We start from the raw sequence: 27,257 nt of genomic DNA, 5'->3' as shown, positions 1-27,257 counted from the left end.
ATAGCAGATATATCACAACGGATTTGTTTTAATTTAAACCCAAAATCATATATCGTTACAAAAGTGGTGTATACCAAATTTGTAATAATCGAAATCAACTGTCGAAGCTAACATTCTTTCTGCTTTTTAACTAAAATAAGTTTGTGAACTATCAAAGACTGTTTATTGCTTAATTTTCAGCATCATTATTTATTTACATAAATTATAATGATTATTATACACACCGTTATAATTAAAAACAAAAGTTTAATTAAAACTATAAAAATACAGCTTAGATTAAAGACTGTAAACCAAATAAATATCTTCCGTTCTGCTTTCTAAAGGCATATTCTGGATTTTATGTTAACAGACAGCAGAAGGTACATTATATGTTCAAAACTTATCTCAAAAGAAAACGTAAGCGCTGAATAATTAATCGATGTACATACGTAAGGAAATTGTTTGAACCAAATCGTGTTACTCTTTAAATAGTTGTACTATTCTTGACTCATTTTCGTGTATAGACTCCAGTCATTGCTTTTTATAATGTTAATACAAGTATACTAGTTTTTAAATGGGAGTGTACATTGTACACAATTACATGTGAATCTTAGAGGGACGTAAAATATGTATTTGATATTTTCCAAAAATAAAACCACATATTTTATATAAAGGATATATATCATATCTCAGCGCTGTCGTGTCGAGCGTGTACCCATGCCATGATGTGATTTAGAAGTTGGTCCTTTATAATACTTTGATAACGTTTTGCTAGTACGCGTCGGTCGGGTGTTGCTGCTGCTCCGTTCTGAAGGTTTTTCCGTATCTGCCTTTAAAGGCAAGTCATCGTCTTCATCCCATCTAAAGTCTTTTTTTTCTTCATCGCCAAAATCCTCGACGTTAGCATTAATCTTTAATTTACGGCCTCGGCGGTTTCTTGATGATGAAGAACTAACATCAGTTCGCTCCGACTTATCACTACAAATATGGTACAAATTTTAAAATAAAGTCCGTATCAATAAATCTACAACTCACTCTTTTAGGGGAATCGTGTTTTCTTCTCCTGCTTTAAGTCCACGATTCAGTAGGGCCAGCTCACGCTCGGCAATTGCTTTTTTATGCTCATCTGCCGATTCTGCTGCACTTAGCTTAGTTGTGGAATCGGCCATTTGCTTCACAGGTTCTTCATGATTGCCTCGCTTCAGCTGCAGCTGTTGTTCCTGGGCCTGTTTTATAGAGCGCTTTAGCGCACTCCTGAGGGTGTCGCGGGAGTTTTCAGGCGCTGCATCGGTTCCCATTTGAGAAAGTCCAATCGCCTCCAAAAGCTTTTGTCCGAGCGCAGCTTTGACTTCCGACTTCCGAACGGATACCGAGCCTGCTTTGCTATCATCAATATCGTCGCTAGCTCCATTGTCCGGGGCTGGTTCACACACTTCGGGATTTTCTTTCGCATTAATGGCCCTGGCCTTAGGATCGCAAATGTCTTCCGGGACGGTACTTGTGGGTGCCTGCGTTAGCTGACCCAAAGATTCTTTTCTAACAATTACCGCACTTTTCTTTGTTTCTCTGGATAAAATCTGTTTCGTACTTAGACATATTTCTTTTGAATTCTTTAAATTTGGGGATCCACTGTTATCGAGCACAATGACTTCAGACGGCTCTGATGACCGATTGTCTGTTTTGCGCCTTTTAAAATTGTATTTGGATCCGGGCTGGGACTGCGGAGAGACGTAGTCATCCTCAAGGTACTTCACATCCTGCGGATCGACTTCAAGGGGCGGTTGGGGATCGACCAGTACAATGTCTTCTAAATTAACGGCACTGTCAGAGCCAATACAACTCTGACGAGTTTTTCGCTGGTCTTTTGTTTCTTGTTGTTGCTGCTTAATGAGGGACATTAACGCTTCATTAATAGCGTCGGCCGGATTTGATTCGAACTGCGAAAAAAGCACAGAGTTGATACTCGATAGTTCGTTGCTGACATAAGCTGCCTTTGAAGTCGATACCGACATTGTGGCGCGGGTGTTGTCAACAGCAGGTAAATCAAGGGCACTCATCTTTCGTTGATGGCGTTTGAAAGTTGGAACGCTAACCGTCTTTTTGTGACGCAGTGGCTGCGGTTCCTGTTCCGTGGGACTGGAAGGCACTAATTGAACCGACGTTTCTGGTGGAAGTTTATAAGGCATTGCACTGGATAAGTCAGCAAGCTTAAGTACATCTTTAGTCGCCTGCGATGAAGTGTTTGAAGAAGCAGACGCGATAGCTGAGGAAAGTGGAGGCTGATCTTGCTGCTGAACCACAGGCAGCATTGGGGCCAAATATGGACCTAAAAGTTGTGTGAGATCTGTGTCTTGAAGAAGGTTTGTGTCTGACATTATAACAGCAAACTTTGAACTTTTTAAGCGGGACATTTGCTCATCGCAGTTTTCTGCTGTCACCGGCCATTTCAGAGCCTTGAGAATAAGCATCAACAAGTCTGGATCCCTAATAACGCTTCCCAGGAAAATTGCATCAGTGAGGCTTTTAACATTAGAAATTGACGTTGACGGGGGTGAACCATGCGAATCAACCGATATAGTTAAGTCGAGGGTTGTCGCCTTTGTCTTAGATTGGCTTGGCACAGTTTTCTTCAGCTTTGGCAGAGCCGTTTGATGAAATTGTTCTTCATCCTCCCTCTTCTTTTTTGGCGCCGCAAAGATCATGTGCTCTGGCAGTGCTTCCTCTACGGAAGGTTCACCCCCGTATTGGGGTACCAGTGTAGTTGTGACCAGTGGTCTAACATCATCAATAGGGTTTCGATTTTGCGAACACTTAAGCAGTGATACCTGTCCGCTACGCATGGCTTTAATGTTGTTTAATGTGTTTTTAAGATTTCTACTTTTCTGCAGAAACAAATTACTGTCCTGAGATTTCGTTCCTGGATTGCTAAGAACGGAAGCTGTAACCGTGTTTCTGCTATCTGTCAGGTTGATGTTTCCGGTATTGTCCTCTGTTTGGACTTCAGGTATATTACCTGTGATGCGCCCATGAGTCTGGATGAAGTTTATTACTCCTGTCGGCGATGGTTTTGAGTCTGGGCTCTTTCTCATTGCGTTGCTACCCAATGACTCCGTATTTAGGGGCACCAAAGAAGGCAGACACTGCATAGTTCGTTGTGCGATAGACAGTGGGGCCGATCCATACCTAGTGTCTGTAAAAACGCTGTTGCGACGCCCAGTGTTCATATAGTTCTTTACTGATCCAGCGGGTTTGCTCAGAGAAGAGGATGAGAAAGACGCAGCCAAGTAGTTTTCGCCGGTTTTTGGAGCAAGCTCTACGCAACTGTCTGGTTGAGGCTTGGATGCGGTGTTTCTGGACTCCGGCACGCGGGTCAGCAAAATGGGGCGAAATTGATCAATTTCCGCTTGGACCTCGTCGTATCGGTGTGGGATTTTGGTTGCTGGAACGCTCAGCCGTGCGGCAGCCGCTTCCCTCGCATTCTTAGGCTGAAAGATAAGTTGTGAGCTTACTGATTTTTAGTGGTAAGTAATCGATTACCAGTGTACTAAGGAGAAAGTCCCGAAACACAAGCTGAGTGTGTTTTGCTATATTTGACAGCGACGCCGTGGCCTCTACCTGGCGGTAACAAGATTTGCAGAGCACTTTTGGCAGAGGATCTTCTTCAGCTACCTAAAAAGAAATATATTTTTTAAATATCGAGTCCTAGCAAGTACCTGTAGGTCTTGTTTTGATACTTATCCAGATCTAGGATTAAATTCTAGTTCCTTTCTATTTACTTACATTTAGATAAAGGTGTCGAGATATTTTATCCTTCAGTCCCTGTGTTTTAAAAATAAACACACTTTCGACCACGGAATTCGTCTTGCTTTTCGTGTTGGCAGCGCAAATGCGGCACAAGTGCTCAAACTGAGCATCCATGTTACGAATTTCAATGCGCGTTTTTTTTCCTAGCTCAAAGCGTCAAGCCGAACATGCTGATGACAAAATGCAGAAACAATTTTTAAAAATCCCAGGGGTTCGGTGTAATAAGCTAACTCTTGTTAACGCCAAATTTAGACACACACACTACCATTTGCAATGCAGTTCGCCTTGCCCACTACTTCGTTTTAATAAATTTTTACACTTGCAATTTGAGAAAGTCGTCTCGCGGTTACTGAGAGCGTGCAAAACAAAAGGCAAAATGAAAAACAAATAATAACAAACTGTAAATGTATTGATCATTGAAAGCGGAGAGCGCAATTCCGAGAGAGTGAGAAACAGAAGCAGATCTTTGCTTTCTTCTTTTTACGCTGTTCACAATCGCTACGCTATGTTTTTGTGGAAAATAGTATTTTTCATTTTATTCTTTGCTCGAAAGCTTAGCAGAAGTCTTTTAGTCTCGACGAACGTTTTGGAATTACGAACATGAGCACAACAAACGATTTATTCACTTAAAATAGACTTCTGCCACAACGATTTCACCAGCACTTGCGTTGCGACGAGAAAACGAAATAAAACTGAGCGAAATAAATGTTGCTGCCGTTTGCCATTACACTCACCACTCACTCATACTAATGCATTTCCGTACGCACACAGTTTCGCGCTGATGGCTTACAGTACTCTTTCTTTGCTCTCGCCTCTCCTACGTTGTTCGTACCGCCGGTGATGGTGTGCGTGCTCCCTGACTCTTGTTTGTATTAAACACTTACACGACTTTTGTTTCTATTTTTCGAGCGCTGATGCATACGTGTGCGGGCTTGGTGTCCGTCTGTTTCATGGCGCACAGCCAGTTTTCCGCTCTATCCATGTGGCCTTAATGGCGTAAATGTAGTCGTCTGGTTTTTCTTTCCACCAGTTTCTTCTTGTGACCGGGTATTTAGGGCCTATCTAAATACCGTTGGAGGCGATTGCATATTTAAAAGCTTTAAAGAGTCCTATTACTTCCCTTATTAAAATACATACATACATATGTACATGCATACATACCGCTCGCTCACTTATCAACTGATGGTGCCTTTATTTACGTAACTCAGAAGTAATGAGCACCCAATAGTTGATTCCTCGCATGAAGCGCTCTCCTTATACTAAAACTAGTTGTCATTCCTTTTGATAGTGTTGGTTGTTTTCTGTTTGCGTGCCTTAGAGCTTATGCCTCTGATCTTTCTTTTGCCATTTTAGCTATGAATTTTCCTGAGTTTTTGTGATTCACTATGTCGATGTTTTCGTGCATTTACGCCAAAATGTGGGCATAAGAAAAAATTTATACGGTTTTATTATCGTTTATTTTTCAACCGAAAATCAAGCGATAGCTTTTGTATTCGCAATAAGTGCGATGTGGAAGTACTGGACTTGGTCGCTATGTTAGGAAAATACAGTATCTTCATTTTGACGCAAAACAAATAAGTAGGCAAACTTTTTGAATTTTCTTGATGCCTAAAGTGGGCAGAATTTGGATTTTTAGACGAGCTCCTATTACGCAACCATGTTTATATATGCATTTACACATGTGTGTACATATTTAAACATATCTTAAATAACAACAGTCAGAAATATGATGATTTGTTATTTTAAATCTATACATATGAATCAACATCTTGGGGTATCTTTTACTCTAAACTCAATTTTAATTAATACATTAATAAGGCTGTGCAATGCTTTTAGCACCTTTATACAAATTGTTTTCCTATAGACATATGTATGAATATGAATATTCCTTGGGCTTAAATGCATCCGTTCGCCAAAAGGTATGCAAAACGTTTGGAACACACATTCCTCCCAACTAATTTTCATGAAGCAGCCACTTGATGACTATTTACATTAACATACATAGGAATATATTGAAAAATGCGTCCCTCTTAGGGCTACATCTCTGACATATAAAGAAAGTAGTGTTAGCGTTTTTTATGCATACCCTTGCAGAGAGTATATTGTTTCCAGTAAAAAGCTTGATGCGCAGTGTGGGAGACATAAAGTATATATATTCTTGTTCATATTCTCAGTTTTCAAAAGTCTTGAAGTCTTGGGCCAGATCGAGCCATTATATCATATGGCTGCCTTAGGAATAATTGGCAAATGAGTCGACAAAAATACACATGTAAGTTTAAATATATATTTGATGCCAGGGTATATAATATTCGGATTGCCGAAGCTAGCCTTCCTTCTTGTTGTTATTAAAGGTAGTATTCTTAGCTAAATAAATAAAGGATATGTGCTCCCTGATTCCCAATTATCCCGTAAACACCTTTCCGTTGTGTGAATGTGTGCTTAACGTACATTTTTAATGTATTTTTTCTTATCGTAGACAGATGCAAAATTATGTGCAACGAATGTGTACCAATTACCCGAATTACATCTCATCAGATATTTTAAAATTTACGAGCGCATTTGATGGGCAACCCTTTTTTCTTGTTTTTTAAGTTTGACCAATTTATATAGATTACATATATATTTTTAAAGTTTGGATACATGTAGATGCCTTCAGGCATCTTAAACAATTATATATTTGAAGAGGGAAATTATTACTATTCTATTGACATAACATTAAAGAATTTTTACATATTTACATGTTCTAATATTAACAATTAGGATAGTTGTTACACCAGCGTTGTAAATAATAGGGCCTGTCGGTCCTTTTCTTAGCCTATATTTATGTAAATTATATGTAATTTTTTTGTACATTACGCAAACTTCGAAAATATTGTTTGGGCGAAAAGGAAGCATACCTTTAGGCTGACAGATTTAGTGCAATGCTGGTATACATCATGAACAGTAGTAATCAAACAAATCCGAAATTGGAGTATGTTAAACCTTACTCCAAACAAAATATCTTAGGTCATCAGTCACCTTTTAATAGTTAAAGAAAAAATCTTGTTTAGAATCCGTAATAGTAATATATTAAAGGGAAGATTTATTTTGTTTATTTCTCAAATACCTTCTTTTACTAAAAATATTTTCTTGGCCTTTTTGCTGTTTGACTTCATTCTTTGTAACCAACAATGGGTTCATACAGCAAAAAAACTTTAGTCTAGTCTGCGTGAAGTCATAGCATATACATTTTGACTTTTAGCCTTCTACTTGTAGAGCCGAGTTCTTGCAAGCGCTGAACTCCCAACTCGTTGAGTGAAACAACGCTGTAGTCCATTGAATGCTAGACCTGAATGTTGGGCGCAGATACATTTAGCATTGTGCAAAACATTTTGCATTGGCCGGTAGCTGCCAACGCTCCGCTCGAAATTTCGATTAAATTTGAAAAAGGAATGGCCCAAGAGGGGCCGCACCTTTAGTAAGTTAATTTTGGATTGTTATAATGCATCATCAATTTAAAAATTAGCTCAAAACAATTGCTCGCTTTTTGATAGGATCACAAATATTTAAATTTGGCACACGGGCGGCACTTCCAGATGGGACTGTTTGGGTGGGGCGGAGGATGGGCACTCCTTTTTCTTTTAAAGAACGCGAAATGTTTGTACTTCACTTAGCAAACTGTTAAACAGTCAGTTGGCTATTTAAAAAATAAATGCAATAAATTTATTATATTATTATTATTATTATTATTTATTTTATTTCTGGACCTAATTTTGTCAACAAAAAAATTATACCCAGCACGTGAACAATTTATGTTTTGGGGCCCGATTGTAAATCTGTAAGCAGGTCATCAGCTTTTGATGGCTGTTGGTCTAATCTTGCCTTCCAAGGTACTTGGCGATCGTTTAATGCTTTTCGCAAGGGCTGTCGTTATTTTCACAAATTCGCTCCAAATATTCCACACCAACTATTTGGGCTGGTGGGTCTGGTTGCATTCTTAATGACCGGGGTAAGGTTAAGGAGACAAAGAATACACTAATGGGATTTTTGACATCTCGGGAATAAAGATATAGTTTTAACCTGTTTTTGAGAGATTGAGATTGATTTAAAATGTCTTAAAGATTTAATTCTCAGTACCAAATGAAAAAAAACGTTAAGCAGGGTTTCAGAATGCAAAGCAAAAATGTAATCGTAGGTGGGCAGAATTGACTACGGCTAATGCAGATTCGATATAACCGACTCCACGCTTTTGTAATGCTTTAGTAGTCAAGGCAGCATTCGTGTTGTGTGCATTTGGAAAGCAAATCAAATTGGCCAGAGGCACCCTTAACCCGTATGACTTTCTTCTGCCCATGCTTTAAAACCCATGAAGTTAGGTAGTTCACGAACTTGAACTGGTTGGACCACTGTATGTACAGGAGAGGGTAACGGAGCCATGTAACGCTATTTATTCAAGACCTTGCCTATAGGAGGAAGTAAGAGCCACTGCATATTGAAGGATGTTCTGCCAAGTACCAGTTATACACATCTCTTCCGCATTGCAACGGCCTCGGCGAAACTCAATCCTCCCAAGCTTAGGCAATAAGAGGCCTGCTAGTTCCCCTTTGACAAAACGGCCTTGGGGTAATAAGCTTTTGCTTGCTGAAATTATAAAGGTAGCACCGCTGCGGCTGCAAGGTGTTGAGAAGTACTGCTACAGTTTCAAATCCGGTTTATTCAACTTACAATGCTTTTCGCTGTTTCTTAACTTTAAGCTACAAGTGTGACAATATTATTAAATAAGCCACAAAACCGGCTTTGTACAAATCAATTTTTAATAGCTATCGAATATCTCATGACTTTTTGCAAGTATTTCCCTTAAATCAATGAGCAATAGAAAAATAATCAATCATTAAATGAGTATCAACACCAAAACATATCACGTTCTTAGTGTCTGTTGTTAGAAGCTTTAAAAGCCTGCCCAAAGTATGTTTCTTAAAATGTATGTAATAGTTTAGTTAGGTAAGTCTCTGCTGCTGCAAAAATATCTACGACTTGCTTCCAACTAAGGCGTGGCCAGTGGTTCCGGTAATAGTGGCTTGACGGCTGTTCTATTCGCCACCATTTACGCTGCGCTTGATCTGTACAATAAGATTGCTTAAAGCGAAACACCCCTTCTCTTCAGTTCCTACCCCAAACGTTGGTGAACGGGAAGGTCAAGCTACTTGTATCTTTTTTTTGCAGTGAGAAAGACTTCTAGTGTTGTTTTTAAAGACGAAAGAGCAAGAAAATAAAATTAGAAGGGCTTAGTAGTTATAAATAACATTAAAGTTATGTTCAACTATTGAACAATCCGAAATTCTGGATATTGTTTTACCAATTCCGAACTAAAAGCATTAATTGATATTTGTTCAATGTCTGATATGATATTAAAGTAAAGACAAAATATATTTGGCGTTAAGCTTAACCAGTCAATGATAAAAGTCCATTCAACTATTTTGATTCGTAGGTGTGAATGCGTACTGGTCCATTTTCGTTAAAATTAAAACATAATTAATTTTATTATCATTAGAAAGGCAAACTGTATGCGCTGTCCAAAAGTGGACTCATTAAAGTCAAAATACTTTCAAAATGCTTAGCTCAAGACACAAATAAGATTGTGCGCGAAGGAATTTCATGACAATCGAACGGATTTTACTTATCATTGAGTTAGAGGCTGGAATAAATTTGACCACAAGTAGCCAATGTGCAATTGTATTAACAAGGGCAAGTCGATTGATGTAGTCTGGCATGTCCCAAACACCTAAGACAAAGATTGCCACGCACCAAAAGTCACCAAGAGAGCTGCGTTTGAACATAATATTATTGATGATGAGGTTCCACAGTGTTAACAATTTTCCACTCACTTTACAATTATTAACATTTTTGATTTGTCACTCACTTTATTGGTTAAATTTAAAGCTCCAACATTTCGTAAAACTATATGATTTAATTAAGTGTTTAAAGCCAATGACTTTTTCAATTAACGGAACCATTGTATCTTCCATTTATTAGTCAAGAGTTAAACACAATGCTCCAATACCAAGTATACCGAAAAATGAAGGCTCTGACCGATTCGAATTGCATGTGTAAGCAAAGATACGGGTTTACTTGTGGGGTACCTACTTTATTGAAAACATTATTGGCAAGTTTTGAGGGCCAACAATTTGACAATCATTTTCAGTTGAGCTTTTTTCTGACTGAATGAACTTGCAATATCTTATTTGCGTGCTAACTATTGACCATATTTTGACAGGTTTTATATACATATAACCGAAATAATATTTTTTTCAGGAAACGGGGTTATTACGCTTTCAGTTTTCCAGTGTTCTTGGTATACCGATAGAAATTTACAAGGCTAATGAAAATATTAAAAAATATCCAACAATTTTTCAATAATGTGGGCGTGGTTTGAGGTTAGAGTGGGTGGGCAACATGACTCAACAAACTTGCGCTGCGTCTATGTCTCTAGAATATGTAGTCTAGCTTTAATAGTTCCTGAGATCGGACGGACAGGCAAACGGACATAACCCGATCGACTCGGCCAATGGTCCTGATAAAGAATATATATACTTTTTATGGTCCGAAACGTTTAGTTCAACATACACTTCGTTACATACATTTTAATATAGTAACGGAAATAATTAAATAACTTCCTAAACAAAGCAAAAAATATTCAACGCAACAAAACGCTTCGCCCTCCATTCACAGAAAAAATAGTGTGAAATACAATCCAGCAAAAAATAAATTAATAAATAAAGAATTAGATTAATTCGCATGGCTTGCTCAAACCATCAGCTTGTATCGCCGTTCACCAGAACCCCTTTACTTCAGTTGTTGTTTTACAGCTTTAGCTTGGCTTTGGTTGGCTGCTTTGGCCTAGTTCTTGGTCGTTGCCATGTTTTCAACTCGGTTTTACTTTCAATTCTATGGGTCGAAATTGGCCACTTTGGACTTTAGAGTAAAGCTATATGTTAGGCATACCAATTGAATTTATCAAGGGCAATTCAGCTGGATGGTTTTAATACTAAAAGAGATTGAGTGGTCTTCCTTCGATCCCATGCTTGACATGGATTCAAGTCCAAGCCCATGGTGAAGTAGTAAGTATTCTTTAATTTAAGCACCGTAATCCACTATACAGCGATCCAGAAACCTGCTGCCAAACGAAAATGTAACGAAAAAGGTAACAACATTTCACAATCGCCTTGGTAAATAGTTTCCCAGCCTTCGTTGGCTAGAGGGTGGATATTGTTGGAGTTTCAGAAAACAATAAACAAAGCCCGCTCCCCACTTGTAGATGGCTTGAAACTAATGGGGAGCTTTGGATGGAATTCTCAGTAATATGATGAAATTGACTAAGAATATGGGTTGGAATACATTTTTCTGATAACTTGTATAAGAAAAACGTAGCAACTCTGCAATGGCACAAGCGTTAACTTTACTCTTACTTTCAAAAGCTTAAGAGATACAAACGACCCCGAGCGGGTGCAGCAATAACTTGAACAGTCTGTTAATGTAAAGTAACAGTCGGGGCCAAGCGTGGCTCAGACCAAGCTTGGCCCAAAAGTCTGACTTCGAAACTTGGTTGGCTGGCTGAGCTTGCCGAGAGTCTCAAGACACTCACTCCGCACAGTCGCGCTGTATAGTTGTTTCGATTAGGACGTGTGGTTCGCTTAAGCGCACGGTAAGCAGAGACACTCGAGGGTCACCCGAACTTGTCAGGCAGTCTAAACTGTTTGCATTAAGCCTCAGTCTATTTTAGGCATTTAATTCCCAATTCATTTGGTAAACGCGTCGAAATAAAGTCCACCTCTGACTGAACATTGCAACCAGCCAAAAATTTAACATTTGTAGAAAGCAGTTTTAACTGCATCTTGCAGTTTAGTCGAAGAGCTCAAGCGTGTGTGTCGGTGGTAAGGTAACTTTGCGTTAAAAAGAAAGTTTTCGCTAAATATATATACAAGCTTCAACAATCAAAATAAAAACGTGCAAGTTTTGTTTTATTTTGTTTCGCATTTTCCTCTACGCGCTACAGACCAGCTCATTCAGAGTTTTCCAATATGGAGGTGCCCGCGATACCGTACGGGAAATCTAAATCAAACACCGATCTTCGATTCGATCTCTTTGCATTTTTGTCTAGCAATCTTTTCCATGGTAACTACAAAACGAGCGGCGGTCATTGCAGTCTCACGTGAAAAACTAAAAAACCGAACTAAAAAACGCTTGCCAAAAGGAATGGAGGAAAACTAAGTGTTGTAATCTGTAAACGTGTGTGTTAGCTATATATCGTCGCGTTGGTTAAAGCCAAACGAAAGCTCGAATAATAGGGGCAGAAACTAAATCTGCTTACAACAATACAAACATGTCCTAACAAAGTGAAGGCACAGCCACAAAGCCGCAGTCGCGGCATAAGCAAGACACACCATTAAGAAAATTGTAACACAAGGCTCAAAAAATCTAAATTGAAAAATTGCGACACTGCCTTCTTAGTTATTTAGCAATTGTATTCAACAAAACAGAGGTTTTCTCAACGGTAACTGCCACCGTCATTGGTGCGGTGGCTGCTGCTGCTGCTCCCCACGTCCCGCGCTGCCAACCTCTTTTTTTATCCGAGCTTGGCTATTGGTATTTTAAATTCTGTGAACTAACCCCAAAACGAAACTGAACCAACCACATCAAGAAAATTTACAGTTACAGTTACGACGACGCGCAATACCTACAATATGAAGTATTCAACAAGTCGACTAAACATTCTGTGCCTGCTGGGATTGTGCCTACTGCTTTTTAAAACAGGTGAGTAATGCCCACTTGAGTGAAGAACACTCTGCGTGAAATACAAATGGAGGCAAAAACTTAAAAGAGCATGTGCTCGAGCAAAGGGCTTAAACACTCTACCCACTAGTCCTAGAAGAGTTAGTACTTAACCAGACCTTAAGACAACCAGAGGGAATTTAACACCAACATTATTTTGCCGTTAATTCGCTCATTACAATTGGAACGACGGAAGTATGCGAGTTAGGTAGTTTCCTAGTTAATGCAGTCGAAATTTAGTAAAATTTGATTGATATGATTGATATATCGTTTTTTAAAAAATGAAAAAACCAGAAAAAAAGTTTTTACAGAACTATGAATTTTTTTCCTGAATCATATTCTAAACTTCGTGATGGAAATATTATGTTCCGCAAATAAAGGCAAACTTGTTTTGAACTCTGTTCCGTCTGTCTTGTACGATCTCACAATAGTCTAATGTCAAATTCAATCACCGTTAAAGAAGTCAAGCCACCAGCTGTTAGGCACTTGTGTTGAGCTCTATTGTGGGTACTCCGGCTAAGAGCTAAACGAGTTTCTTAACATGTCCAAAAATGTATATTTGTATATTTGTATATTTGAGACTTATAGCTGCGAAATGTGATAAAATAAATAAGAAGTAAGAGTATATACATTAGGGGATATCTAATTAGGTATTTATGTAGGTAAATACATAGTCTGATCAACTGCTCTATTTACCAGCGAACAATAACATAATCAAACATTTCGACCATAACAAGCTTTACCGTGTCCAACTATTGGTCACTTGGGCTGTCTACTCACCATACTGCTGGGTAATGGTAATGGAATTATGTAAGTTATGCCAATCAGCTAGCAGCCAACCAAGCAGCTTATGACACAGATATTAATTGCATACAGCTCGCTGACTCGATTGAATAGGTTCACTAAGTGAGTGAGTGTATAGGGTGAGTGTATAACCGAGCAAATTGTGGCTATAATAACTGTTGATAATTTTTAAAACAGTTTGCTTAATTGTTCATACATTTGTTATGAATGATAATATATGCAAAATTTGAGAAAAGAAAATGGGAACTATAAAAATTGCTTAGATAACGTGTTAGGGATTGACACTATAAAAATTTTAAAAATAGCATTAGACGGCTAAATTGTTTTGAGATACATTTTGTGTATTACTTTGTGACCGTAAAAAGGGCATATCTTCTTCATATCTCATTAGTTTTAAGAGCGAACTTGAAGTAGTCAAGACCGCCTGTCCGTCCGTCCATTTCAAACAATTTACAAGCTATCTGCTATATCGGCTCGGTCGTTGATACTTACCAAGGAAAATAATACATATATACATACAGCTGCGGTTAAAATAATAACACTTCTGCAGGTACATATCATATATGGGCACAATTGTGCCCTTCACAGCGTTGCAATTCCTGACTTAAGTAAATGTACCCTCCGCAAGGGTATGAAGAGGGTATGTTGCATGACTTGGTTTAGGCATAGTGGCAACACTTTCCATTTTGATGAACTTTCTCAGTGTTTTGAGTGGAGTGTTTTTTTAAGCCACAGAAATATACATTTGGGTAAAACCTTAGATATGCCGCCATGGAAATATTTTCATGCGTAATTGCTAGCAAATTTTCACCGTAAGTGTTAAAACATTTGATGTGCTACTGGTTTAATGCGAAAGTCCATGGCTGAAAGAAAAAGGTCTGAGGCGGACGAGGCCAATGGCGAAAGTTGAACATTTGCAAGAACATTTGTTTAAGCGCGTGTTTAATGAATAGTATAACAAAGGGGATCCAATCATAATTCAGTTTCAATGCCAGTTAGACCATTAATATGGTGGTCACGCCTCGGCCTAATCATTTCGTCTCTTTTTTACCGTAGGCAGTGTCAATGCTTACCGTGCGAAAGTTGTGGCGCACGCGGAAGATCGTCATTAAATTACTTCGCTAGGTCTTTGACTGTAACCTGAACACTTTATACGAGCATGTACGAGCACTGGCATGGCGCAACTTTGTTTTGCATGCACACAGTGCACTTTCGCTTTCAAGCAGTATTCCAGCGAGTCTGAGGCAAGCTTGAATAAATTTGCACACAGCAATGGTAATCCCTGGATTTCGCAAGGCTCCAGATAATTTGCGTTGAATTGGACGACGAAATTGTTGTCGGCACAGTACGAGGAGTACCAATAGACAACCAAACGGCAAACACCCAACTTCTCTTAACTTCTGCGCTTGCCCTTACAAGCTTGTTGTTTACTGCGTTACTCACCTTGAAATGCATACGCATTACAGTTGAAAATTATTTTTGCTACGAAATGGGCAATCTATTAAAACATTGCGTTAAGCCGACGACGTCCATATCCGTAGCCCATGTAAATAGAGCTCTTGACGTCGCTATGCACCGTATCGTGAAATTAAATGGGGCCCGACGCAGCCGCTCCACTTAACCCTCTTACACCAATCCTGTTACGGCAAGGTAACTCTCTTTTTTCACGGCAAAAAGCCGCTGAAATCTTTTATTTTGTATTGACGGCTGACTCGATATAGCCATGCCCGTTCGTCTAATTCTACGCAAACTGATCTCACAGTTTTAATGCTATGTGCTGCATAAACCTTTTTTTGAGAATAAAATTTTTCTTATTCGATTATTTTAAATATAATTACTGCAAGGGTTTATAAGATTCGGCTTGTTAAAGCTAGCTTCCAATGTCCATAATTTCTATTAAGATTCAAGATTTTACTGATACTTGAAGGATTTTCTAACTCACATTTTTCCTTAGCCCATACCTCGCTCTTTTTTTACAGAAGTTAATTGTGATTGTTTTGCTTGGCAATCTATGGTCCGGCACAAGGTTTGCTTATGTCAGTTGTGGCTTTTTCGTCTCCTTTGTGGGTATAAACTGGATTTAGCAGATGTTGAATGCATCGACCTTGACGCGATTGCCGTTGGTATTCCGTTTTTGTTGTTGTGTTTTGTGTTTGTTTCGTAGACCACTGCTTGGTAAATTTAAGTCGAATTGAGGCTAAAGGCTCTCAAGGGCAAACTGCAGCAAGACAGCTGCTTTCCTCTGTAAAGCACTCGGAAACGCAACTTTTTCATTTATCATATATTTTACGGCACAGCGAAATGCTATGCTGTTCACCTTTCACTTTCACCAGTGCTCGCTTTAATAACGGTTGTCGGCCTCATAGTGACAAAATGTTGGCCGCCACGATACGATTATGTGAGCCAATCGATTAGCAGTGCCCTGTGATTGCATAATCGCACTCATCTGTTTCGTTAGAGCATCATTAAGTGCTTGGTTTAAACGTAATACTTTGCAGGCTGCCGACAGGTATTCGACTACCATAAGAACAGTGCATTTTAAAGTCGTTCTCTCATTGTGTGAATAATTGTAAGGGTATAATGGTTAACCACAAAAAGCAATACTTGCCAGGTATTTACAATTTGTGTTGATTTTTTCTCTTTACTTTCGGGTACCACGGCTCAATGCACTGCTTTTAGGAAACTCGCCACACTACCAATTAAATTTTTTATTGTCACTTAGCAGCCTCTTAAATAAAGCAACCGGTTGTACATATATAAATTGAATAGTTTGATGACATTATTTGGAAAAGTTTGCTATTTGATTTCTAGTAAAATTCAATTATTGATGAGTTGGTACAGCAGTAGTAGCAAAGCTAAGAGCAATGCAGTTTTGATGGAGTATTTTTAACTAAAGCTAGCAAAAGATAAATTACACATAAAGTCTGCCAAGGCGTTGTGGTTAATAGATATTCCCCTTTTTTTGTTAAAGTTGGCTTATAATAGTTCTTTGCGACTTCTAAATTTCAACTAACGGTTATAGGAAGCGTTTTACCAGTTACACAGAACCTGGGAAACTTATACTAAAACAAGTCCTTATTTATTAAGGAATAATTAAATCAGCTTCAACTGTCTTACTCGTGACAGCTTCAATTGTTTTATAAACAGTTGACATTTAAGCCACAATCGGCTAATTTGCATGGTCACGCTGCCTTCACCCATGAGTTGCTGCACTCGATGTTGCTCAGGGTGTGGTCCAGTTAGCCCCATTTAGCGTGAGAAAACTGTAGTCTTAATTAAAACTAATCCAAATGAGTTTATAAAATATAAGCCGGATTAAAAATTATATATCTGTAGAATCATTTTAAAATTTATTAAATAAGAACAAGAGATAACGCAATAATCAAGATCCTTAAGTTTCTTCTTATACTCTACGAGCAGTAGGTATAAAAATAACAAATATGTAAAATAAAAAATCAATTTTAAATAAGTGTTCGTTTGTATATTGAATCTATATCAGAAATATAGGGCGATCATCCGGCTGCCAGTGCATAGCAATGTCTCAACTGTTACTTACACGAAAATGCCATAGCTTTATTATAGCCCTGCCCAAAGGCGTCGCATAAATAGCGAAGCGACATCGCGTAGGACTTGCTAACAATGTACTTCATTCCCAGCTATTTTTTTCCATGCACGACAGGCGATGCGGATTGGAAACTATGCGCTGCGTACAGCCCTGCCTTGTATTTTATGAGATGTTTTTGGTCTGATTGCATGCGAGCAATATTTCTTCGGGGTCTGAAATGACAGCGTTATGTCCTGGTGCTCTACAGTGAGCTCGGCAGGCATAATTTATTTATGTGACACCGATAACCAATTTATATACTTTTTCTATACTTAATGACTAACAAGGAGATGTTTCGGCTGATGTGGGTTATTTTTCAACCTGCATTTTATAAGATTTTTTATTCCTGTAGTCCATTTTCTGTTTACCAGCCTATTTGCTACCCAAGAGGTTGTGCCTGCTAGTTTTTAGTGAATAATGAAAACGAATAAGCCTTGAATTTTTTGTCTGATCATAACACAGAAACGATTAAACCTTTTACAAAGCCGTATAGCCAGGTACCGAATATTTAATTCGCATAATTTATCGAGAGTTTAAGTTTTTAAGCTGGTGGATCGAATCAATCGAGAAAACCGGATAGAAATATCCCATAATTTAAGTATACGATAACTAGAAGAACTGACGTCGGATCATCAAAAATTCCCAATAGAGGCGGCAGGTGATGTGTACAATTGAAACAAAGTAAATGGTTTCTCAAAACGAAACGAATTTACATTCGTCATTTGAGCAGCACTTGTCTTGGCCTATACGTAACTGTAAGCTCCCGACTCAGATTTACAACTATTATCTGAGTTCGGTTAGCTTAAATATTTGTTATTATATTTTATATAAGTAACTCTTAAACTTTATTTGTAATTTCCTCAACATGTTCGTGTTAATTTTTCTTTTTCGTCGTGGCCTCTTGGACTCTTGCTTATATCGTGTTTGTATTGCCAATAAGACATTGATTAAAAGCAGTTAATTAAGCGAAACAGCCAAAAAGCGAACGATCGCAGACTGAACTGCCTCACAACACACAGTAAATATAAACATCACTTATATTGAATTCTTTGGCTATCACGGTCTTCGTGTCTTATCCGAGTAGTCTTCTTGTAAACAAATAAAAATAACAATATATATTGTTTTACTGCAACTTCTAAGAGTTTTCGAAATTGTAAAACCATAGCAGTTAAGCAAATTATACTTTCCTCCTCAGTGTCATGGCCACTAACATTTACTACCTCGTAACAGTACCATCGCTAACCATTCACAAGATGCTGTTAAAATGCCATTTTATTGCTTCTCCTGTTTTCGCTTTTCAATATGTGTTCGCTTTTCGTGCATATTTGTTGCTATTGATTGATGCAGCTTTTACTGATTACTTTTACCTTCCAAACTTGGCGCATCGGTTCAAGTTCAACGACAGAGAGGACAAGGTGGCGACTCTGTCGGGAGGTTGCCGAGACACATAATAACACAACACATTTTGATGACATCACCGAAGTTAAGACACGTGGCACGTCTTTTATTCGCTTTCAGCTTCTCTTAACTGGTCGGATTAATACTATATTTAATTATAGTACATAGAGATTGTTCAGACTCTGTGGCATATGCTGCTGCACAAGCTCTGCGCAAGCTGAGACAAGTGATCTGCTCATTGCCATATTTAGCCGTTAAATGAAGACCTAACCTTGGCATCGTTTCGTCACAAAAAAGAACCAAGTATTGCTTCCAGCTACCAAAACATAGATAGAATCGAGAACAATCACCAAAGAAAACATGAAACTATAAATTTATAATCACGACCTGAATGTGGGATACGTTTCCTTTTACTAACTCAAGCGCATACACATATTAACTAGCAAGGGTGCGTGCAGTAAAGGTGAGCAAAAAATGGCATTTAGACAAAATGTTGCGCATGTCTCTTGTCTTGCTTGAAAACTCCAATGCAGCTGCAGCTGGCTGTGAACTGTTTTACCGACATTGTGGGGACCTGGTTTTAAATGGTTCACATTAATTGTAAACAACAAGCCAGTTATATAAAGTTCGCTAGAGCCGGCACACCCTCTTCTCACTTAGCATCGGAGCATACACGTTGAGCTAGAACTGAATGCACAGCCACGCAAAAAATAGATTATATGTCTCAACTCAGCATCTTAGAAGCTTGTGGACGTTAGCTTGATCTATATACCCTTGGCAGTAACTATATATAAACGGAACTGGTGTATATCGAATAAAAACAACAATTTATAATAAAAAACAACGAATGTGAAGAATTTAATTCTGTTAATATTCTAATATTTAATTTTATTCTCCGGCAAATAAGCTACCTGCGATTTAAAGAAGACCATATGCAGAAAGCTTTAAAACTGAGAGCGCCCTTTGCGTATAAACGGATTGACTGACAGCCGGATATACATACATATGTTATCGGTTATCGGATTGAAATCTATATTCCCTCTACGTTATTGTGATTAAAACAATAGTCGAAGACAGATTTATAAATAAAGAAATAGTAAAAATAATGTAAAAAAAAATCCAATCTGCTGAACTCAATTATTTTCAGCTCCATTTGACTTTATAACCAACACAGCATTGGCCATAATTCTTTTTTACTATTATAATTGTTTGCGTTGTCTATAAAAGCGCATTTTCATTGTTTCGTTCGGCTAAGCCCAGACCAGACGCCGACGCAGGTCTACATAGAAACCATAATTGCTATAGCCTTTTATTCATAAGCTGCACATAGGCGGTTGTTAAGTTCTCTTGCGCAACAAGCAGTCGCGAAGCTGCCATTTATAGACCGCAACAGCTGGCAGACACGCCAGGGCGTTAAGTGACCCTGAATTAGTTTCTGGTCCGACTTTTAAGCAGTGATGTAGTAATGTAACTGTGGCTTTACGTTCTAGACAATGTATCGCAATACAGAATGCGTCTTAATCGTTATTGCGATGCAAAACTATTTAAATGCTACAAATCTTTGAAGTTATCCGAATTTCGATATGTTGTTAGTGCAAAAGTTTAAAAGTTTTGTATGTTCTTTTGTAATGAGCCCAAAAGTTTGTAACATTTGAGACACACCCAAAATTTTTCTTCGACCAGACCAACACATAAGCCGCCACGACGTTCACTTTTAGATTGTAATCCCAAGTCACCAAGTCAAAAATACTATCATTGCATTTGTATTTGGCATAAGCAATAGCTGTCCCTGGGTTTTGTTGCTATAATTTTAATTTGATCTGAAACTAAAATTAAATCTGTGTATTGATATTTGTGGGGCTTTAATAATCGATCGTATATAGCAACTAATTTTCGTTAGCAAAGCGTCTTGGCGTCCAAGGAGCCAGCATGGGATGGGCTGGTGTGGCGAATTCGTTTGTATTCCACAAGGGTGGACTTCGTGTTGTGGCCTTTTTTAATTTTTAATTTATACATATAAATCAAAAAAATGTGGGGCTAGGAAAATTCAGAAGATTGGCGGGTATCTGACAGACGAAGAAGTCGACTATAGCGTTCATTTTATTTAAATTTTGAATGCATAAAAACAATTGTATTTCTCAAAAAAGCAAATAGAGTTTTCCATCAGTAACACCGCTGCCAAACAATGCGCCTGCTATATACGCCCTACACCAAAGGCGAGGAGTTCCCAGGTACAAACTGTATGCTGCTGACCGAGTATGCGACTGTGCGAATTTGATATTGTAATTCATTTTTAACCGATTACTTATACCCGTGAGCGGTCGGGGAATGTTAATAACAAACTTTGATATCGCTCAGAAAGATTTTTGGCCACGAAAATATATCTGAGTGGATCGCAGTACATGTCATGTGTTTTTCGGTAGCCCAATATTCACTTCCAATTTTACGGCGGACACATATACTGGCTAATCCTTATCAGAGCGCTGCCCTAGTAAATACGCTCGGAATTGAATTTTGTGTTTCAATTGTGTTTGTAAAATTCGACTTAAATATTTTTCAATGCGGATGATTTAATGTCTAGACGAACAGGCGCAACCGCCCTTTTCATATTAAACTCGTGCAGAAAAAACCGTGGGTGCAGTGGGTGTTTCCGGGTGCACTGAATTACAAATAGGTAATGGCGATTAAAAATGTATTAGGAGGAATTATTCACTTTCAGTGCATCTCGACTGCCGAAAAGCCATTGGTAGATTAATCCATCACACCAATGCCAGTGTGAAAATAAGAGCACAGCCGACAAAGGCAGCTGTAGCAATGTAAAATTTGGCATCGTCCTCTCATTTCAATTGTTTGAAAACTAAAAATGCATATTAGCTATAAAAGTTTTTTTTTTTTTAATTGCTTGTGAAAAGCGGAAGCGTCAAACAATAAGCGGAAATTGAAGTCCCATCTGAAAAGCTGAAACTGAACTGACTGCCTTGGGTTCAAGAAGCTCGCCAAGGTTCAGGCTGTTACCAAGGGTTTAACTACTTCAAATTATAATAAGAACGCCTCATTCTTATGACATTGCACGTAAGTTGTAATTACTTTACAAAACTCAGCTTTATGATGTTGTTTTTGGGCAAAATAAAAAAAAAACAATAATCGATACGATCTTTCTACAAAAATCTCAAATTTAATATGTAGATATATTAGAAAATATATTTGACTGCTGGTACCTTTGAAAATACTAAGATTATGTCTAAGCAAGCAATGTAAAAAGTGGACGATTGCCTACAACTATGTACATATTTCCGGCACCATCGAGTATTTTCGCTGTAAACGACCTGTCTGTGGCTTGGCTTAGTGCTTTAAGCAGGCCTGGTCATTGTTGCAGTTTAAAGTTGCCCTGGTGCTTATCAAATTCATTTAAATTAAAAGAGAAAGGAAAATGGTTATTGCCACAACGGTCTTATGACCGTATGACTCTATGTCAGTTGTAAATTGGTAAACACTGTTAGGAGCCCATTTGATATACATACATACATATGTACTTGGTACCTTGACCTGCGAAGAAGTTAAACGAACCGTTATTCGCTGGAGCATGCATTCATATACCGGCAGTGCTGCACCGCAAATACAAGTACAAAGCCGCATATGTATATACATAAATTAAAAAGGATGTAAGTCTTTTTCAGTGTTGACTACTTTTCGGTTGGATGTTTCGCCAAAAATTTATGGTTACTTGACTTTGCTATTTGTTGTAACCCTTTTATAATTTTGGCTTTCTTTTTTGCTGAATGTACTGAATGGGCCGGACCTCTTCACAGGCATGGGTTTGGAGTTGAGGTTGGCTGGAACAAGATATGGAACAAGATAGTCCTCATTCAAATGGAATGGCGAATCGGTACTTTAATGTCATTACCCAATTTATAATTATTTAACACTTTTAATACTGCCGTTATGTAGCACTTAATGCGACGACCATGCATTTGCAGTATTTCGCCCTCGAAGCGTTTTACATAAAAATTGGATTCCAATTTATGGAGCAATTCCAGCTTTGCCGTTGGACTTGTTATCCGAGTTTCTATTCCCAGTCCGGAGTTGCACCCAATCCGTTCTCTACATAGATTCGATACAGTCACTGCTCGGAAACTTATTTTGTAGTCTCCGCTCCGTCTCCAGTATGGATTGTTGTTGGATAGCTAGTATAGAGCACACTAGATATGGCAGCCTTATTGCCAATGCGACACACGAACCGCGGACATTGCATAGCACATAAATCGCAGTTGCAGTTAAACGAAGCGAAAGTGATCAAATTTAAAGAGGGCGTGGTGAGGCTAGCACCACAATGTAGCGTTGTCGCTGTCGTTGCAGTCGGTCTAGCTACGGCCTCTAGCAAAAAGATCTCAGATACTTACACACACAGTGGAGCAAGCACGAATGTCTCGTTCACCAGCGAGTTGTGTATCTGATGGTTATGCAACATTCTCTGTTTGACCCACTTTCGGTCCGTTTACTTGAGGTCTTTGTCGCCAATGCTGGCCTGCATTCACTTTCGGGCAACTCAAATGCAAACTATGGCCAGAAATAATTTTGGAATCCTTAGAACAGCCATTTGTTCGATTAGCCATCTTTCGCACTTGAGGTTTAGAGCAGTCCAGAGGAAAACGGAAAGCTCTTACGATTACTATATATCGAAAAAATTTTGAAAGTTAGCTACCAATTAACATTTTGAAAAGTTGCCCAGTTGATAATAACATGTGCCACAAGAGTCATATTGCCAGTCATAACGAGTGCACATACTGGTCGGCTTGCTGCACTCAACTACATCTATGCTGCGTGCCAGCAAAGTCTTTTTTTTTTGCGTGTCTGCTTGCTGACATGGTACAGGTGGCCGTTGCATATGACTAAGTCTATAAAAAAAAAACCAGCCCTAACACAGTATTTTACGAATTCACCCCCTTTTTGGCATTAATCCTTTTAGAAGAGGTTAGTACCCACAGGTATGCAAAGTCAGGCGTCAAAACTAGGCTCACAATGACAGTCCTACTACCGGGCCGCTCTCTGTTCACTTCACAACAAATAAACTAAGCTATGTTTGAAGTATGTATATACGTATAACTCCCGACACAGCTTTTTACTTGGACTGAAAACTGGAGCATTCTCCCCCAAAAAATTGTTGGAAGGTAAACTAAGCCACTGCTGAGATACAGTAGAAAGTATATTTTCGATTGTTCGAGTATGAGTGGCAACATAAGCCCAGGCGATTGGCTAGTTGCATAACAGTCAAAAAGCGCTTCATGCCGGAGCCTCGTTTAGTATTTGAATGTTGCCCACAGCTACGAAAATAAAAGTACTCGGGCAAGAGGCGTGGGGCAAGATAAAGAGGTGGATATTTCCTGTTTTGTTTCTCTTTAGGCACACTGCTGCTATTCACTTTTATTTCTTACTATCTAAGACAACTCAAGCCTCCTATATCAGCTATTTTACTGCAATGAAAAGTTAAAATTGGGTTATTTTGGCGGCACGAATGATTTCTTTATATTTGTTTATAGATTTTAAACCATTTACATTTGCGAACCCTTATCCTTTTGCTCGGGCTTGTGGGTTTGACCCCAGCAAAATAAGGCATGAATGACATTATAAACCGGAAACACAATAATAAAATGCTGATCAGTACGGAAAGGAAAATATTGTGTTTGTGGTCATATGGGTTATGTTTCATAATCAAAGTAATGTCGGAATGCAACAAGCAATTGAATTGATCGCCTTTGGCACTGAGTGATTTATATTTCTATCTGGTCAGTGTGTTGTGCGTTTAATATTTAACCAGACCCAATGAAATGGAAGACTGCAACAACATGCTACGTGTAATTAAAAGTTCAAACGCGTAACACGAAAAAGGGAAATTGAGGCTTTTATGAAGGCATCGACTATATTGCTGAATATAACAAAGACCGTTATTAAGGTTTCAACATTCATACTGACCTATACTAATATTATTAGCCAACTTATAAGTAATTAGAAGTGAAAGAAATATAATATTGAAAAGACTTCCAACTAAATCCAATCAACTAATTGAACAGATTTATTTAAAGGCTTAATGTTATTTGACCTAACTGCCTCCTTACCAACTGCAGTGTTGACCAATAGCTCATTCGGGATGACATAAATAAGATCCATTTGACGCTGCCAAACGAGGTGGCAATTAGTGCAATGGTTCGCGCCATTTATCTAAATTTGGCCAAGCTATTGGCGGTTACCAATTTAATGGCTTTAGAGGCGATGTTGAAATGCAACTTTTTCAAGCCATCTTATTTCGTACTATTTTGGGCCAGGCAGCAGTGGCACATCTAAGTCGCACCGGGTATCATCACTTAGTAAGAAATTGAAGAAATGGTGTTTTACATATACGCCTTGCGCCTTGCGCACGACAAAGTAAAATCAACGAAAGCTATCCCGCGGTGTACTGTGTATTTTTCTGTTTTAGTGTTGCTTCCTACTGACATGAACGTCAAGTTCATCTTCAAGCCACGTTTATGGCTTGTTTTTCGCGTATATATACATAGGATAGTATACAAAAAGGCTAAGCTTAACAATGGCCGGAATGGTCAGGTTTTCGATTCTGTGTTTATTGCTCGGTGCGCGGTACGGTAAGGAAAAAAATGTGATCACATGAGCTATCTTTCTCTATTATCTGAAGGTGAGAATTTCCAGCACAAGTTATTTTCTTTAGTCCTAGATACACCAATAAAGTAATAAATATTAAGCGAACACAAGCAACAAATGCCAAGCAAAACCAGTCAAGATTGTGGTCGAATTACTGCGAGTTGCGTCACAACAGAGCTTTCATGCCTCGCTTCGACTTAAGACTAAGCTTTTGATCTGGCTTCAAAGTACAATACGAAGCGTACAAAGTCTTATTGTTCAGTGGAGCAGAATGTCTGATTGCGTAGCATTAGTAGCGACAGCGCCACAGGCCCAATAGCAAATGGGAGCTACATTATACAAGTGTCATCCATGCTGTTGGCAGGTCTAGAGCTCTTGCATGGTCAGTTACCATTGGCACGTGATTGGATTTTTATATATACCTCCGACGTACATATTTATGTTAATGTATCGTTGGATTTGTCAATGTAGCAGACTGTAGCAAATATTCACATCAGGGCAGAGGTCTAGAGGGAGATGCATGCTTGATGAATTTTCGGAGCATGGTAACCCAGTTGTAGATTAAGATTCTCGCGAAAAATCATATATTCTGTCCCTCAGGATCAATTTATTTCATCGATATAAATTTATTTTACCTACTTCTTATCCAAATACTTGAGCTAAGTAAGAGCCCTTTCACAACGAATGAGGAAATAAAAAAAGTGAAAAGGGAAATAGTAAACATGGACTCTTCCACAAGGAATAACTTATATTTGTTCACATCGTCAAACTATGTGAACTATTGAGAATATATTCCTGCGAGCTTGCTCGTGATTACAAAATGTGTTCCCAAAAAACAAAACACTTCTTTCAATACAATCTTTTTTTCTAGAACCCATAGAGGCACAAAACAAAAGAACCTCACGCGTAACCAGCTCCCGCAGCTTCGGGACCAACGTCAAGACCGACAACTCCAATTGCCCCAGCTTCGACTGCCCTGAGGAGTTCGGATACTATCCGCACCCATCAGATTGCACCCAATACTACGTGTGCGTCTTTGGAGGAGCGCTGCTTGAAAGTTGCACTGGCGGGTTGATGTACTCGCACGACCTACAGACCTGCGACTGGCCGCGAAACGTCGGCTGCGAGTTGGCGGACACATCCTCCGAGCGCAACATTGCACAAAGCCAGGTCCAGAGGCAAAGAGAACCCCATGCACAGCACGTACCAAGCCGAATACGCTTTGGAGCCGCTTTCAGCAGTCAGGGTGGCACACAGAAGACGGCCACGGTGCCGCCACAGTACCATCGTTCTCCACCCCAGGTAATACAGGCACAGGTGCAGAATATACCGCCTCCCCCACCGGAACTGCGAGTGTCGCCAAACCCGGTAATCACGTCGCGTGGTCAACCAAAGCCGCTGATCGACTCCCAGGAGGACATTGCAAAGGTAACTCACATGAATTCGAAGACAAAATTAGGATTCATTTTGGGGGATCATTCTTTCAATTGCCTATATAAAACTAACCAAGTCGAGGTTTATATACCCTTGCAGTGATTAAATTAAAAAAACATACAAAAATACGAGGGAAGGTTTAAAAAAAATCCATTCCCAATTAGAACAATATCTTTTCAATCATATCATATAATTAGGTGTCAATCAATGGGTACTTTTTACAGACTCATAACCACAATTTCAATATTTAAAATATTACGCTTTCGCCGCTTTTTCTCGTGAACCATTAAGTCTTACTATGCATTCTCGTTAGTTTTTACGCTACCCTTCGATTTTTGTTTTACTCCTTAAGATCGAACAGCAGATTTTCGTTTTTTCGTGTATATATAGTACATATTAGTCCACTTCACAGAATTTCTGGTAGGTACATAAACTTTCTATTTAGTGATTTATAATTTTAAACTTTTCAAACAAATTAACTTTTAAAACCGAAATAAAATGTAAATATTTGTTGTAATTTAGCTGTATGCCGATGCGCAGGAATCGTTGCCGCCTGTGGAAGAAGAGGAGTCCGACCGTCAGCAGAGAGTGTATCGAGGCCAACCCAGTACCGTTAGTCAAGTTCAACGCGATCGCGATGGTATTATTCACCAAGCTAGTATCAATTCTATTCCTCAAACTGGAAAAATCGGATCTTACGCTTTTGGGACCGCCTATAGGTAAGCTGTTATTCCTGCCACAAGTAGCTCAGATCTCACTATCGTTGCTTTTTAAT

General features: G+C 38.8%; 2 protein-coding genes across 16 annotated transcripts in view; one reads left to right on the top strand and one right to left on the bottom strand.

The window, feature by feature from the left end:
- Positions 1–146: 146 nt before the first annotated feature.
- LOC116801571 lies at positions 147–4,463 on the bottom strand. Its single transcript, XM_032722004.1, has 4 exons — positions 3,760–4,463; positions 3,517–3,648; positions 1,015–3,464; positions 147–957 (listed from the first exon to the last, which is right to left on the bottom strand). The coding sequence occupies exons 1-4, from the start codon at positions 3,895–3,897 to the stop codon at positions 669–671; spliced, it is 3,009 nt and encodes a 1,002-aa protein (XP_032577895.1). The 5' UTR covers positions 3,898–4,463; the 3' UTR covers positions 147–668.
- Positions 4,464–11,344: 6,881 nt separating this feature from the next.
- Positions 11,345–27,257, top strand: part of LOC6617191 (mucin-5AC) — a 28,902-nt gene continuing 12,989 nt past the window's right edge. For 5 of the 15 annotated variants that reach the window (XM_032721982.1, XM_032721977.1, XM_032721971.1 and 2 more), the window contains exons 1-4: positions 11,366–11,464; positions 12,472–12,573; positions 25,920–26,476; positions 27,005–27,201. In XM_032721982.1, coding sequence (XP_032577873.1) covers positions 12,504–12,573; positions 25,920–26,476; positions 27,005–27,201 — 824 coding nt within the window. In that variant the 5' untranslated portion in view covers positions 11,366–11,464; positions 12,472–12,503. Of the gene's footprint in view, positions 11,465–12,471; positions 12,574–25,919; positions 26,477–27,004; positions 27,202–27,257 lie in introns of all 15 variants that reach the window. The other 10 variants (XM_032721951.1, XM_032721957.1, XM_032721950.1 and 7 more) reach the window with 7 other exon arrangements.

Source organism: Drosophila sechellia, chromosome 2L (genome assembly GCF_004382195.2).
Source record: "Drosophila sechellia strain sech25 chromosome 2L, ASM438219v1, whole genome shotgun sequence".
NCBI lineage: Eukaryota > Metazoa > Arthropoda > Insecta > Diptera > Drosophilidae > Drosophila > Drosophila sechellia.
The sequence above is the reverse complement of the archived record's forward strand: the minus strand, read 5'-3'. Positions and strand labels throughout refer to the sequence as shown.

Excerpts from the sequence above, each read along its gene's own strand:
- LOC116801571 (XM_032722004.1), bottom strand. The coding sequence starts at position 3,897 with ATGGATGCTCAGTTTGAGCACTTGTGCCGCATTTGCGCTGCCAACACG. Across the intron at positions 3,649-3,759 it reads CTCGACACCTTTATCTAAAT|GTAGCTGAAGAAGATCCTCT; the intron begins GTAAGTAAATAG and ends ATTTCTTTTTAG. Across the intron at positions 3,465-3,516 it reads ACTTTCTCCTTAGTACACTG|CCTAAGAATGCGAGGGAAGC; the intron begins GTAATCGATTAC and ends CTTATCTTTCAG.